Source organism: Thermobia domestica, chromosome 8 (genome assembly GCF_964235325.1).
Source record: "Thermobia domestica chromosome 8, izTheDome1.hap1.1, whole genome shotgun sequence".
Classification (NCBI taxonomy): domain Eukaryota; kingdom Metazoa; phylum Arthropoda; class Insecta; order Zygentoma; family Lepismatidae; genus Thermobia; species Thermobia domestica.
The window spans coordinates 190,494,410-190,510,504 of record NC_137461.1 but is presented as its reverse complement, the minus strand read 5'-3'; the positions used below and the strand labels follow the sequence as shown (position 1 = coordinate 190,510,504).

Here is a 16,095-nt window from a genome sequence, read left to right as displayed (position 1 = left end):
TCAAACAAATTCAATCACCTCCTCTGACACTATTTTGCACCACTTTCTATTTATTTTTATTTTTGGTCATCTTTTCGCTATACTCGAAAAAGGAAAAAGGATTTCTTGATTTTGTTATTTGAAAATTACTTTCACAATCTTTCATTCACTTTTAAGCTTGCTTCTGTAACGACAAAAATAAAACCTGACACTTTGTTTCTTTAATTGATTTATAACTCGCATTTTTCTGCAAGAGATACCGTTACTCCAGTATGTCACTTACCACCGTTCCGATTTTATGAGGAGAGGCCGCTGTGGCTCAGTAGTAGAGCGTTCACCTCTGGTGCATGGGGTTCTTGGTTGGATCCCAGCTCGCGCCAAGTAAGCTTTGTGGTGGACAAACACCGTGTGCTTGGGTTTTCTTGGGGTTCTCCCGTTTCCTCCCACTTTATTCCACTGTTTCATTTATTTCTCATCATCCCCTCTCCTTTAGCCTAGTCGGCATAATCGTGGGACGTAAAACTTAAAGATTTCATTTTTTTGTCCGGACACCGATTTCGAAGAAAATGAGCAGCTCCTGAAATATCTCTGTCACGAATTTAAAATATCCTGACTTTCATATTTATTTTGATGAAGTTGGTGACATTATTATTTGTTAGTATTTTATTTCCCTTCCAAAATAGTGTGTTTTCTTTGCCGAAAGATGACATTGGAATGCATTTTTTTAAACAGTCGCAGTTTCCATCTTTCAATCCAAAAGGAAGGGGAGAAGTGTCCTCGCCGAGGGAAGAGGGTTCGTCGCGAGGAACAGTAGTAAGCAGAGAAGGTGCACAATGCGCGGGTGGCTTTGTGTAGTGCGTAAAATTAACATTTCAATGTAGACAAGCAATGTAATTTCTGATTATGCACATTGCAATACAACAATTGGTTATCAAGAACAATCAGCGTACATGTTTATTCGGCAATCAAGAGCGGTAATGTTAGACAATGTGTACTTATCACATCTATTTCGTGTTTCAATTATAAAACAAACAAACAAACGATCAAGTAAAACAATAAATAGATTCAAGTTATATATTTAATTAATTTTATTGTTCTACAATTAATATTCATATATTTCTTAAATTGGTTTTATATCTGTTACTTAACGTATTATATATTTAATAAATTAAATACGATAATTATTTATTTAACTCGTGTATGCGTGGATGAACCTCTATGGAAATACAGTTCTGTTTATAATTTAACAGTAGTCCTCCAACTATAGTGCAGCAATCACATATACCAAACATTATTATTATTATTATTATTATTATTATTATTATTATTATTATTATTATTATTATTATTATTATTATTATTATTATTATTATTATTATTATAGGAGTTTAGTTTTCGCGTTATTATACAGTCTTGAAAATAAGAGAAAACCTTACAGTACACTTTCCTTTTATCAAGTAAAGAAAGAGAGAGAATCAAGCTTCAATAGTGATGGGAAAGAACTGTGCTACTATGCTGCTGCACCTCTGGTGCTATCGAGTATTTTTAATCATAGAATCTACAAGCAACAGCATGCAACACTGACTGATGACGCATATTTCATAGGAAATTGTCAGTTCGTTATTCTGTGACTGTGACTGTACGTGGGAAGCATTGGAACAATGGCAAATCGTGCTCTTCGCCAAAGTTCAATTGAAAAAGAACTTGAAGAACTTTTAAATGAATCTAACATAGAAGGTATTGAGCTCGAATATAGCAAGGTACAAATACCTCTGTCAGATTTTGATGCAAAAGACAGTGATTTGGACATTTTATTTGATAATGCAAATGGAACAAATGGAAACAGTAGTGCGTTTGTTGTAGTGAATCCTTTCTAATATTCTTGATGCTGTAGCGGTGTTATTTAGAAAACTGACAGACAAGTTGTAGCTTGTTTGCTTACGTTTTACAGATTCATTCCATAGGTGTAAAAACCTGACGTTTTGCTACTAGAGAAATTGTAATTTACGTTGGGTTGACAACACTGCTTCTCTGGTGACATTCCCTATAGTGTCCAATGAACGTCCCTCACACTCATCGGCGCAAATCTGTCTTCAACATTGGGGGGACGGGTAAGTAATTATATATATAGTTCAAAATATTTATGAAATTCAAAAACAATGCTGTGGAGGGTCAGTGGAGCAGAGTTGTCTTCAGTGGGGTATTTAGGGTGCTATTGGGCTCAAGCTTCCCCAGAAATAAATTTGTTAGTTTTTCGCATTCCATTTACAACGATAATCAATAATCCTTCTTAGCATTTCTAAAAATTTCATTGACTTTCTATTTTCTTATGCTCTTTGTTCTGAAATAATACTGTATTTGTCAAATTTCATCCTATGTAAGAATTGCGTCCTCTTTCTCTTTCTTTCGTCCTTTCTACCTTTCTACGTTTCTTTTTCTTGATGTTCCTTTCTTCCGTTTCGCCTACCTTACTTTCAACCGTTGTCAGTTGTAATTCAAGTCGGCCGTCATCAGTAACACTAAAACTAAGAGGAGCAGGGCTGCCAGACGAGTCAGTTGGAAAAGCAGGAGATTCGAAGATAAAAAAACAGGAGAAAGCAGTAGACACATACAGTGGTGGCGTTTGAATGTGAATCCGGGGGGGGGGGGTAATAACATTTGCCATTATTAAGGGGGCAGTAGTCAAAACAAGCAGTCCAGAATTCATTTCCGATTAACTACGTTGAGCAAATAAAAGGGAAAAGTCCCGATTTATTGAGCTGAGCGAAGCGAAGCTCTTATACTTGGGTTAGCCGTTTGGTTGTCCGCGAACTCCTCCTAGACCGTTTGGCCGATCTCAACCAAACTTAGCACGCTCATAGAGTATGTCGTGCTGAGTGACAACATAGGTCGAAATCAAAAATCCGATGTACCATCGAGGAATAATCACCGAAAAACGCTTCCTCCTAGACCGTTTGGCCGATCTCAACCAAACTTAGCACGCTGATAGAGTATGTCGTGCTGAGTGACAACATAGGTCGAAATCAAAAATCCGATGTACCATCGAGGAATAATCACCGAAAAGCGCTTCCTCCTAGACCGTTTGGCCGATCTCAACCAAACTTAGCACGCTGATAGAGTATGTCGTGCTGAGTGACAACATAGGTCGAAATCAAAAATCCGATGTACCATCGAGGAATAATCACCGAAAAACGCTTCCTCCTAGACCGTTTGGCCGATCTCAACCAAACTTAGCACGCTGATAGAGTATGTCGTGCTGAGTGACAACATAGGTCGAAATAAAAAATCCGATGTACCATCGAGGAATAATCACCGAAAAACGCTTCCTCCTAGACCGTTTGGCCGATCTCAACCAAACTTAGCACGCTGATAGAGTATGTCGTGCTGAGTGAGAACATAGGTCGAAATCAAAAATCCGATGTACCATCGAGGAATAATCACCGAAAAACGCTTCCTGATTACGTAGTTTAAGCTCGCTCAGCTCATTTCATTGCAATCGGGTATATCCATTGCATTCCTAGTATTAATATTATTTGATACACATATGTGTGAAGTAAAACGTAGTGAAAGAGCAGAGTGGAGTAGGAAAATGTGGTTTCATGTACGTAGCGATAACGTAACTAGGCCTACATGGTGCAGTCACACGTGACCGTGGCGTAAGACGATTTCTTGCTGACGACCGTGGAGAAACGATCTAAGTCACTCTTCCAACCCAAGTCCCAATCTAAACAACACTTATTTGTAAATCTTACAGAAAGTCATAAAAACGCTAACCATAATGCATATAGAAGATGACGTACAGTTGTATTTTTTGGATTCATATTATATACAATAAAGCTCTATAACTATATGTTCTAAAGAGCTTTGTGTATTATAACAGAGAAATTTCGTCTTTTTATGTGAGGAAACATTGAAAATTCAATATTATTAGTAATATATTTTTTCTCGAAGTAAAGAAAAAGCAGGAGATTGTTAACTTTTCATTTTCTTTCGCAGTAGATCAGTAGAACGTAGAAAAAGCAGGAGATTTCCTGCAAAATCAGTAGATCTGGCAACACTGAAGAGGAGTTGATAAGCGAAACTGATGTTCCACACCAACTTGCGCGGATATCAACATAACGGGACTCTAGTTATTATAGCAAAGGAAAAATATCGTTTTGTTATTTTAAAAAGAAGGAAATGTTTGAATTTAAGAAAATCAAAACGGGGCAATAATTATCTCGGAAAATTAGGTAGGCCAAGAGGATACTTCGTTTTTCTTCTATTGATAGAATATTTTAAAAGGTTAGATTCACTCCTAAATGTTTGTATTATACCCTATAGGATTTATCGATCTGCAATTCTTGCCATTAAAATTTCAATTTATGCATAAATTAAAATACATTTAACTCTCAAACTCAGGAGGGCAACTGCCCACTTCCCTGTGTTGGGCATAGCCCCTCGAAACAAAATCCTAAAGGCGCCACTGGTTGTCTTCAACATTGCGAGGTGGGCAGATTTGAGACTTATTCTAGGGAACGGAGATGAAACCCATATTACGGTACGGAGTCGCAGTGGCTCAGTGGTAGAGCGTTCACCTCTGTTGCATTGGGTCCCGAGTTCAAACCATGCTCCCGCAAAGTGAACTTTGTAGTGGACAAACACCCTGTGCGTGGGTTTATTCGGGTCATTCCCTTTCCTCCCACTTTCTTCGTTCCACCATTTCATTCATTTATCATTATCACAGTCTCCTTTAGCCCAGCCGGCATAACCGTGGGACGTAAAACTCAAAGATTTTCATATTACGGTAGATTAATCTGATTTCTGAGGTGAACCTGTTGTAGAGTATATTATATATTAGGCGATCTAGATGAAGCAGTAGTAGTACATATCCGTATTACAAATCACTGCCGTGAACACATTCTGAAATCTGAATACATGCATATTTATAATTGGTATGTTTCTAATTAGGCATCCACAATGATCCACGTAAGAATTTTGGACACTTGTTTTATAATAATATAAATAATGACTTCCCAAAAACTATGAAGAAAGAAAATCAATTATGTATGACGCAACAATACTCTTATTTGAGCAAAATGATGCTAATCTCAATAGCATTACAGGAATCGTTACAGAAATCTGACGCGTCATATACTCTTTAGTTAACAGATGTAACCTTAAGATTACTGAGAAAAATATTCCAGCAATTAAATTCTTTTCTTTGCTTACGAAGCATGAGTAGATGCCTAGGCTGATATTACAAATAGATTAAATGCGCGTTTACTAAAAAGATCCCGGGGAAATGGGGAGATGCGCGTTTACTGACTACGTGCACAAATCCCGGGGAAATGGGGAGACATGTCCCCCCAACATTGGAACTGGAGGCTCCCCCAATAATCCGATTTGAAAAGTGCTTTTTGCAGATAAGTGTAATGATTTGTGTCCGACTGCCTCAAAGGAAAGGGAGATGAAATTGATTTCTCTTGGCTTTTCCTTTTTTAATGAAAATGAAGGTGTGCGACTGTGCGTGACGTAACCTGATGTGAAATCTTATTTCCTCCTGTCCTCTAGGCCCTAGCACACGGAGAGCATACCTTCATTTTCATTAAAGTGGAAAAGCCAAGAGAAATCAATTTCATCTGACTTTCATTTGAGGGAAGTCGGACACAAATCATCACACTTATCTGCAAAAAGCACTTTTCAAATCGGATTAATGGGGGAGCCTCCAGTTCCAATGTTGGGGGACATATCTCCCCATTTCCCCGGGATTTGTGCACATACCTACAGCTGAGACAATTTTCCAGAATGAGGAGAGGGGCATATTCTCCTCTGACATTTATTGCAATTTGTGCCCAAGTAGCGGATGTGGAATTATTAAATATTGATGAGACTACTAAACGTACCACAGCACGAAGTTCAGTTTGAAATACTACAGAATGCAATTTTTTTTTTTTTTTTAATGTAAAAGGCAAGCGAAATCAATTCCATCTCACATTCCTTTGTGGCAGACGGACACATATCATCACACTTATCCCAAAAGGGACTTTTCACGTCAGATTATTGAGAGGGACTGTCCCTCAGGTCCAAGATTGGTGGTGCATTTCCCTCTCATCCCCCGGAATTTGCGCCAGTGTTCACACTGTCTATGTTTTCGCGGAAATAAAATTTGAAAGAATTTCGTCATTCCAAGGATAACCGGGATGGAATTATGCAAGATGAATCCTGGATTCGCTGGAATACTGAAGTATATCCCACTCTACTCCATTCTATCCTACTTTACTGTACCACCACCAAAATGCTTTTAGAAGCCGCATTTGTACACATACTAACTGTACTAAGTTGCTATTGATCTATTTGATAGTTTTTTTTTTCAAACAAATAAAATAAATAAGTCTTAGTTACTGGCAGAAATAAAAAAATGGTAACTTAAACAATTATACACATTTAGTTGACAACACTGTACTTAGAAACGTAGTAATAGTAGAGAATAAAAATATATGATGTCTTAAGACACCCCAAGTTCACATCAGACAATTAAATTATTTTCCGTGAGAAAAAATGACCTTTAAGCTGTGGGCCTCAGAGGCATGTAACCAAAAATACCTTGGTGTTCCTAGGGTTAATACTGGAACAAGTTGATACAATATTAATGCTTTCCTTACATATAAATAATATATAATTTTGTAATCTAAAAGTACAAATAAACCTATAACGAACATTTTAAATCTATATTAGTGATAAACGGAAATGAGAGATCTCAACGATACAGATAAAAAAAAAGTAGGTCAATACTGCATTTGTAATTTTAAAATAGAAACCTGAAAAGGATTAGTCTACTCTAACAAGGGAATGAAGGGATAATTGATATCGAGTTGGAACGTTGTGCATACATCAATCGAAAGCACTGATGATGCTGATTAAGACTCCGTAATAAAAAGTTTCCACATAAATTTATTGAAGGAGTTATGTCGATTTGTCACTTTTCACATTTTGCGAGATTTTGTGTTTTGAAATTAGTTAAGTAGGTGAAAACAAAACGATGAACTCAACTCACAAAGCTTGCTACCTTCTAAAACTAATCATCTATGTGAAATGCATAGTGAGAAAGCATCATAAGCCATACTGCACGCATAATAAAGTCCCTGTGTGGTACTATCATCTATGCGGTAAAGTGCGCAACAACTTCGATTCTCCCATGCCTAGCTTCGGACTGTAAACACACGCGAACAGTTGTCAGTGTGCTCTCGCCGAGGTAACAAGGTGCTTGTTTTGATGTATACTCAAATGTTGTTCATTTATTACGTCAAGGTGTAAAATGCCGCAAATGAATATTGCCAACGTCTTGGCAATTGTAACTGAACAAGTCAGTTACTATATCTAGCGGAATCGGATCAAATCTGCTGAACAAACGTCAAGTGAAATTGACTTCGCATCCGCCATTAGTGACATGATTATTGAAGGCTGTGAAAAAGGCGATGTAATTTCAGAAACTTTGGTTTTGACATACTTTCGCGTGATTGACGGTGATACACCAGTGGCACATTTACATACATCACGAAGGAGCTGTTCGATTTTGGATGAAGACCCTGATTATGAACCATCGACATCAGCAGGTCGTCCGAAAAATTCAGACAGTCGGAAATACACAGACGACGAGATGAGGATGGTTCTTGATTGTGCATGGACACCGCGAGGCAAATGCAGAAAAATCACTGCCATCCGTAAGAAACACTCTTGGGCACCAGACTGGCCTATCATTCGTGCGTGGAAAAGGCAATTCGCATCTGGTGGCAATAGAGGATTGAAGCTGAAGCAAATAAGCGACGACACGTTTGCCGATTTCAACGCAACTGCTGCGGCTGGGCATCCAATTCACGACGACGTCATACGAATCTGGGCGATGTGAAATGCAGCCAAACTTGATTTCGCTCATTCGTTCGAGGCTTCGTCTTGGTAGGTACTGCAGTTTAAAAGAGCCCGTGGAATTACCAGCCGCCGAATCACGAGTCGCGTGTCGAAGCCCTGCTTCGAAGATCAGGAGCTTTTGAAAACGGAAGCAGACAAATTTGCGACCCGCATCAGCAACACAATCAATGAAAAACGCATCGGTGCCGCAAACGTTTTGAACGCCGATCAGAGTGGTGTTCAATATGAAATGACAGGAAATCGCACTTTGGCGTTCAAAGGACAAGATAGAATTGAAAAAGTTGTACAGTCATCAAATGCTACAACCCACTCTTTCACTATGTTGCCAATAGTTGCGATGAGCGGAGTTGTTCATGACAAAATGATGGTAACACTCCAAGAGTCTAGCGGAAAATTTGGGGCAAGGGTGTGGGAAACAATGATCATACCCGAAAATCTAGTGCTTGATGCATCGAAAAGTGGCATCATGATAAGTGACGGCCGCGACAAGTTTGTTAAAGACTTGCTGTCTGCAGCGATTTCACCGAACGAAGAAACTATCGTACTACGTGACCATTGGGGTCCGTTTAGAGACCACACATGAATTGCCGCGTGTTTGCCAAGTGGCGCAATGGTGAAGGTTGAGAATATCCCGAAAAACTGCACGCGATTCTGTCAGCCGTTAGACGTTTATGGGTTTGGTGTTTGGAAACATTATTTGAAGAAATTTGAACACTATGTGAAACTCGAACTTGACGGGTATAAAATATTTCAACGAGACTAGCGCATTATATTTGCTACGATTCTACACAATCAGATGAGTTCGCCAAGATACATTGGGTTGTATCAATTGCATTTATTAAAGCAGATTATAAGACTGGTGAATATCCTGCTTTTGACTCGCCAAGCAAATTTGGTTTCAGGTTTGGTGTCGCCAACTGTAAGCATTGTGAGAAACTTGCGAGAATCCGTTGCTCTTGGTGCAAAGACATTTTTTGCTTGAACCATTTTCTTGTTGATAACCCTGAGTATGTGCTGAAATATCATTACTGCACATCTTATGTCAACTAATACATTTGATTCTGTTATGCTCCAAACGTTATATTTCCTCAAATATGAGTAAGGAAACATTTCCAAACGATTTCTAGTGCGTGAATTAGAGTATGAGGGTAGTAGCGTTGTATGAGTTTGGTAGCGATTGGAATTGAAATAACGTGAAAAAGTGCGAAAACTGTGAAAAGTGACAAATTGACATAATTCCTTCAATACATTTATGTGGAAACTTTTAACTACAGGTTCTTAGGGCCAGTCCTACAATATCCTGATATTCTTTCTGATTACTATCAGTCAAATTAGATATCAGGAAGTTGTCAGTTACTTTAACCCGTGGTTCGTTATACACTGTGCCTGATATATACTCTGTCAGATAGTTAACCCGAAGCAAGGTTCTAACGGACCATTTGATTGGTTGGTTTTCTGTTGCTCATACTGAAAACAATTGAAAGGTCAAGCGCGTTTTCAGTGTGCTTGTTTAAATTATCCTATTGAAAATATGGGAAACAGAAATGAGTACCGGTATTTTTTGTTATGCACGTTATAGTCTAGGGGTACATCGTAAAAGCAAACACAAACTTAAGTAATAAACACTGGCTTGTGTATAGCCCGCTCCCCCCAGTTCTTTGTCACCGGAACTGGAAGAGTCACAGGTCGAAACAGGTACTATACATCATTTCACTGTGATTTTTGTCGAATTCCCAATGAATTGATATACAGTGCCTGTTCCGATTTGTGACTATTCCAATTCCGGTAACAATTGAACTGCAAAGATAATGTCAGTTTTAATATACCTTCATATATAAAAATACCTGTGAGCTAAACTTACTGAATAGTGCAATGAGTGCATTTTTAAGATGATTTTAACAAATTTTTGGAAATCTAGTTAAGTATTCTAATGTGATCAAAGAAAGCATTACCTAACCTTAAACTTACTTTAAGCTAATAGCTATTGCTATATCTAAAATCAACAAATCAAGATTTACCTAAACTAACAATATTTAACTCAAATGCTAATACTTTCATTAATTTATTCTATGAAGAAATGAAACAAAAAAATATGCATGCAAACTTTTTTCATAAAGTAAACGCAATCACACATATGCTAAATAAGCTACCGTACATGAAACTTTATCTGACAAAAAAATCTTCCAGTAGTTAATCATTTCCAGAATAAATCTCTCCGGCATGTTGCAGGAAAAGCAAAAACTCATCACTAATTCCGATATGTTTGCAAAATTTTCTCCTACACAAATAACAACTGAAATGCAACATGAAATTGTCGCTTTTATAAGTAGAGGGAAAACTTCTTTTCAGCTGAAACCATAAATTCTCTATATTTTGTGTGTACGCTCCAGTGCTAGGATCTACAAAATTCATAGAATGATTGACTGTGAGATGTTGCCAACCTTCTTTACTGAGGGAGCTGTATCCCTTCCAGCAATCGGTAATAACTGTCGATTTTTTGTTTACGTGTCTTGATATAATATCGACAAAGTTAATTGCATTTCGGCTATTATTGGGACATATAGACAGAAAAATTTCATGTTTCTCGACAGATTCCACCTACAATCCAGGTTTGCGATTTCATTCTGCCGACGTTGTATTTTCTTCGACCAAACAAACCTTCATCGATCTCAACAGTGTACCCTTCTCCACCAATTACTTCAGGCGAGTGTCGCACAATAATTTCCAAGCATACTTCTCTACAAAATGTGAGCCAGTCACTAACAGTATTATGCGATAATTTATCTACAAACGAACATTCTTGAATAATATCATATCTATGAATTTGTGCTATAAAGCAATATGCAAGTAATAACACCTGCTTTGTTTCAAGATTTAGATATACTCCAAAAAAAGAATTTCTTCTAATAGATACCATTTTCTTATAATATGAACACGAACGATGATAACAAATGAAATGTAATGTAAATCGTCCACTCTTCTCCTTGTGAGCTTTTAAACTTAATGCGTTTTGACAGCTTTTACATACCTTTTCAAATTTAATTAATCCAGTTGATGCACAAAATCTATATGTTGTGCAGTCATCTTGAAGAATTTGCGTCGATAATGTGAAAAAATTATAATTTTTGATTTGTTTTAAATCAAAAGGCTTCTTTAACTCGACAATATCCATTTTGTTTATTTGAAATATGACAATCGATAAATAAAATAGCACGAAAAAATAAATGACTGTCGCATTTCCTAAATAGAAATTTATTATCGTACTCATAAATAATTACAGCAATTGGCTTGTTTCGAATTAAAAACAAAACAAATGAATAATGATTTTTTCTTTATAACGAGATTCCGATTCATTATGAACTAATATGAATCGTTAAATCACTATGATTCGTTAAAAATCACTGGGGGGAGCGGGCTATACTCAATCCTAAACACTTTTTAGGCTACACTTACATATGCATTGGTACCATATACATAGAAATATTGCTGTTCGTCCTTACAACCTAAGAAGCAATACTAAAATTTATAACGTTAATTTCGTTATATATTACACTCCATTTTATAATACTATACGTCATAACACAATCTGAGCTTTTAATTAATTCATTTATTTGATATTCCACCTCTAAACTTATGTAAATTAGATTAATAATTTAGATATGTTTTTACATATCATTCAATTTCAATAATTAAATTCTATATTTTTATATAGAATATATTTCTTCATCTCCTAACTACACAAATTACATGGCGCTTATATGCGGGCACTTGTAGCCAACGGGTACTATTTATTGTTATAAATTGGCATATATTCGAACTAAAACTTATCTATCAGTTTGAGTTCTTATCTTGTCAGCAATTTCCTCATGCAGCTGACGACAAGTGTCTTTTGTCAATCGAAATCGATCAAAAATCTCTTCTTCAGCCTATTTATCAAAGTGATCGTTTCTTTGTCTGATGATTTTTGGTCTTCTAGGCCTCGCTATATATTGAACAATCTCCTAATCGTCCTCTGACAACATCAACAATTCTTCGATTTTGTCCATCATTCACTACACGACAACTAACAAGAAGCTGATAGCTGTTAACAGGCAATTGAACTTCCTGTCAAAGTACCAACCAGCTGATAGGGTTTATCAGCCACCTGATTGTTATCAGGACATTGTAGAACACTTATCGGAAAGATGTCAGAAGGATATTTATATCAGACAGAATCAGAAGATGGTAGGATTGGCCCTTAGTTCGCTAATTTTAATTTTAATGAAAAGCGAATTTACTAATTCTGAAGTAATGTGAAACTTGAGGTGTGCCTAATTCCTATTACTAATCATTCCCCACTTACAGATACCACTCATCACTACAGATAAAAGGACTAACACCTTTATAATTTATATAGTTCTCATGAAACCACTACAACACTGAATCCAATCAGCGAACGGCGGATTGACATATTTTTGGGGTAGTGAAGTGCAGAATAAAGGTCAACATTGGTGGAACGACTACTAGAAACGAATTCGAAGTAAATTACCCCTCGTAATTCCATCACATAGAACATGACTTTATACTCGTAACAGCCCTGTTTAACGACGGGCTCAGGAAGTTAGTATTTACTTAACCACTATTTTTGCACATTTGGATTTCGTAAAAACACCCACTTTTCGTCACATGTGACAATCCATTTTACGAAACGCAGATCACATGGATTTGCAGCAGTCGTCGGTGCACATATACCTTCTTCTGGGTCTGAGCTTAGAGTCAACTCATATAGCACAATGTGGCAGCTCCTGGTACTTTTCCCGAATTCGTGAGGGTGACGCACTACAATGTACTGAGACATATTGAGTTGATTTGACAATCATTATGTGCTCGTGGATGGATTTTCCTCAATGGTGTGTCATATGATCTCACAATATGTTACCCTTGCACAGCAGGACCTTTGCTGATCGACATGTTTATAATCTTCACGAAATTTCTGGAACCAACGAGATGCTGTTTCGTGCTTCACTTCATCTTCAAGTTTCACATAATAAATGTTTGAGATTGCTGCCACAGCCTTATGCCCGAATTCGAACTTATATGGAAACGTCACGTCACGTATTAGACGTTGTTGAAACTCATCGTCACTGCCACTTAGAAGTGACTGAAAATAATGATAAAGTGGCAGCATCTGTGTTAAATACTTCGCTCAGGTGAGTTTAACTTTGCCCTTACGATCCATAACGATATATGTATACGCGCCTGCTGTTTTGCTTATGGAAATATTACGAAACTTATGACTTATCTTTGTAAAAAAGAAGAAAAACAAAAGGAAACTTTTGTTTGAAGATAAAGTATGCTGTTTGTGGTTGAGGGACTTGAAACTAATATTGGCTGCTACGTGAAAGGGAACATTTACATTAATAATTTTCGATAACTAACAAAAATATAACGAGTTTTAAATAGCATTTGCGTGAATATTGTCATTTATACTTAATTAATACTTAAAAGTGCTCTCCATACCCGAGCGTACTATATATATAATTTGTTGCACCGGTAACGGAGGTTTTTGCAGATGAATATTTAGGTAGAGCGCATAATACTTTCTATGTAGGTCCTTGAACTGCTTTCGTAGTTCCATAGTTCTCGAGCTGTATAGATTTAAAATATATTTTCTGTCATTTTCAGCAGTTTATAGCTTTGAAAGGAGGCTTTCTAAACCCATTTTTATTAGAACTTTTTTCCCTTCATATGATATAAGAACTCATCTTCTGGAGTTTGGTCATCGAATTCATGAACATATTGTATATATATAGTGTTTTATAATTGTTATATCAATACTGGTAAAGAGCCTTGTAGCGATTTATTTTCATACCTAATGACACCTGCTGCGCAATTGTAAGAACTAACTTGCAAGTTGATACATTCGAAAGGAAAGAAGCAGGATTTGTGATTATGTTCTCATATATTTACTATATTGCATGGCCATGATTGTATAAAATATATTATTATATTCGTTATTATATTATTATATTTTCCTTCAATAAATTTCATATTCTTCGCAAAAAATGTAATTTTTCGTTTACAGTATCCGAAGCTACACTAAAATTAACATCTGTATATGAATATGTGGCCTTATTAAATATAGCAAAAAGCCACAGAAATGAGTGACCTCTGTCTCTCTGCTTATATTCGTGAATTTGCGTTCTCTACAGGCTTCAATGATCTATACACTTATATTTTTTATAATTTCTTATGCTTATTCTTTACATATCGATTATACAGTTGTTTGATATCAATAACCAGATGGTCTAGCCACAGTCTCTGTGACAGAATGTATGGAAAATGCATTTGCTATATGAGATTTGTGGGTATTAGGAAGGATATAGGTTGAATTCTTGTTCGTAGATTAGGAAGGACCTCTAGGATTTTGTGACTAAGTGTAGAAATATTGATAAATTGAAGGATGCATGATTTGCAGATAATTAATTACGCTGATGGCGAATTTTGTAAAATCATAAATCATGATATCATATGATACCATGAATTCATGAATTCTAATGATATTTTAGAGTCCTGTGAATCCCATGTCCACGTTCATCATGGATCATTGAATGGAATGTTTCTCTGCTCATTTTCTTCTGAATATACCGAGTTCGAAATGATGTGTAATAAGTGGGAAACGAATTCGATCCTAACGTAAAGACGTTAGGCCAAAGAGTTTAATGTAATATGCTAATCCTAAGGTTGGACGGTTTGAAACTTGATCTAGTTATAAAAGCTATTGCTGTATCGCATCGTTTCAGACACAGCTGAAGAAAAGCCTTATAAGTTTCTATGATAGTATTGAATTGTAAACGCCAAGTAAGAACAGCTGGCACTTCGAAAGATTTAATATATTAGTTACTTCTGTAATATTTTGGGAGTGAGATTTGTACTTAAGCTTTGAAGCACATCACTTCAAATAATTCATTTGGAAATAACTTCATAGACTTTGATTTAAAAAATGATGGACTACATAATATTAATCTTGAGCTTTTATCCATGACAACACACAGAAAATTAATATACTGTATTGCATGTTGTAGGTTAATGTTGATTGACTGTATTGATGTGCCACGTGTTAGTAGACGATATCAACTACGAAAGTGGAAATTGAGACTCTGGATGGCATTGCTCGTATGTTACGTATATTAGTGGTAGAGATAGCACTGAAGCTTGAGGAACTTGAAATTGAATAGTAGAATACGATATAGTAGGGGAGAGGATAAATTGTCATTTCCAGAGATACAGACTATTCTATTGTAGAGAATGTGGTATATACGGCAAACGCAGATTTCAAGGCCCAGAAATAATTGACTATTAAATATAATATTTTAGCAGCATTTCTTAAGAGTCTTAAAATCTTGTTCCAATTAGGATCCTATTCCATTTAAATCAGTTAGTGAAAAGTATTTTCGAAATACTAAAATTCAAATCTTATTTATACCATACACATAAGAGTATAAGTCCTTGATCAAACTATATTACAACCTTGTATTTCAGGTGAATTGCCTCCAACAAATGCAGAACATAGCAAGTTATGGATTCCTGAAGAAACTCTTAGAGAAACACGAAGTGCATATTCATGCTTTGTGGTTTGATATTTATACAGGAGACATATATTATTTTAGCCGCCAACAGAAAAAGTTTGTAGAAGTGAATGAGGATACCTACGAAAAATTACTTCTGGAAATCAGGAAATACTATTCTTAGCTCATAACTTGTAACATTCTTTATGTAAATATTATATATGTTTGAACATAGAAAAACGTGTGTATCATCATTTATATGTATATATATATTTTATTACTTTGTATATAGGCGTTAATGTATTCCCAATAAAGATGACAATAAAACTTTTATACAGAAACCGTTAAAATTTTGTCTTCTTTAAAAACGTGAAAATTGTTTTCATATTTACTTATTTGTAAGAAATGAAATAATCCTCTTTAAAATCCTAGTATAATAATGGTATCTGCTTCAATTGCAAAGGTTGTTTTATATAGTTAACAAAATAAACATTCAGAAGTCATATGCTAAATGTTCAAGTAAATTCAGAAACCAAGAACTACCATAATATTACTTCAATAGTAAGTCCATTTTGTAGCGAACTGATAGTTTACCAACTTTAATATATAATTTACTTTATATTAGCTTATTCAGAACAACAATATTACTTTCATTTAAACA

The 16,095-nt window shown here is 36.0% G+C and overlaps 1 protein-coding gene across 2 annotated transcripts in view; it reads left to right on the top strand.

Annotated features, from left to right (window-relative positions):
- Positions 1-15,777, top strand: part of CAHbeta (carbonic anhydrase beta) — a 197,355-nt gene extending 181,578 nt beyond the window's left edge. For both annotated transcript variants that reach the window (XM_081769338.1, XM_081769340.1), the window contains exon 5: positions 15,409-15,777. In XM_081769338.1, coding sequence (XP_081625464.1) covers positions 15,409-15,618 — 210 coding nt within the window. In that variant the 3' untranslated portion in view covers positions 15,619-15,777. The remainder of the gene's footprint in view (positions 1-15,408) is intronic.
- The last annotated feature ends 318 nt before the right edge of the window (positions 15,778-16,095 follow it).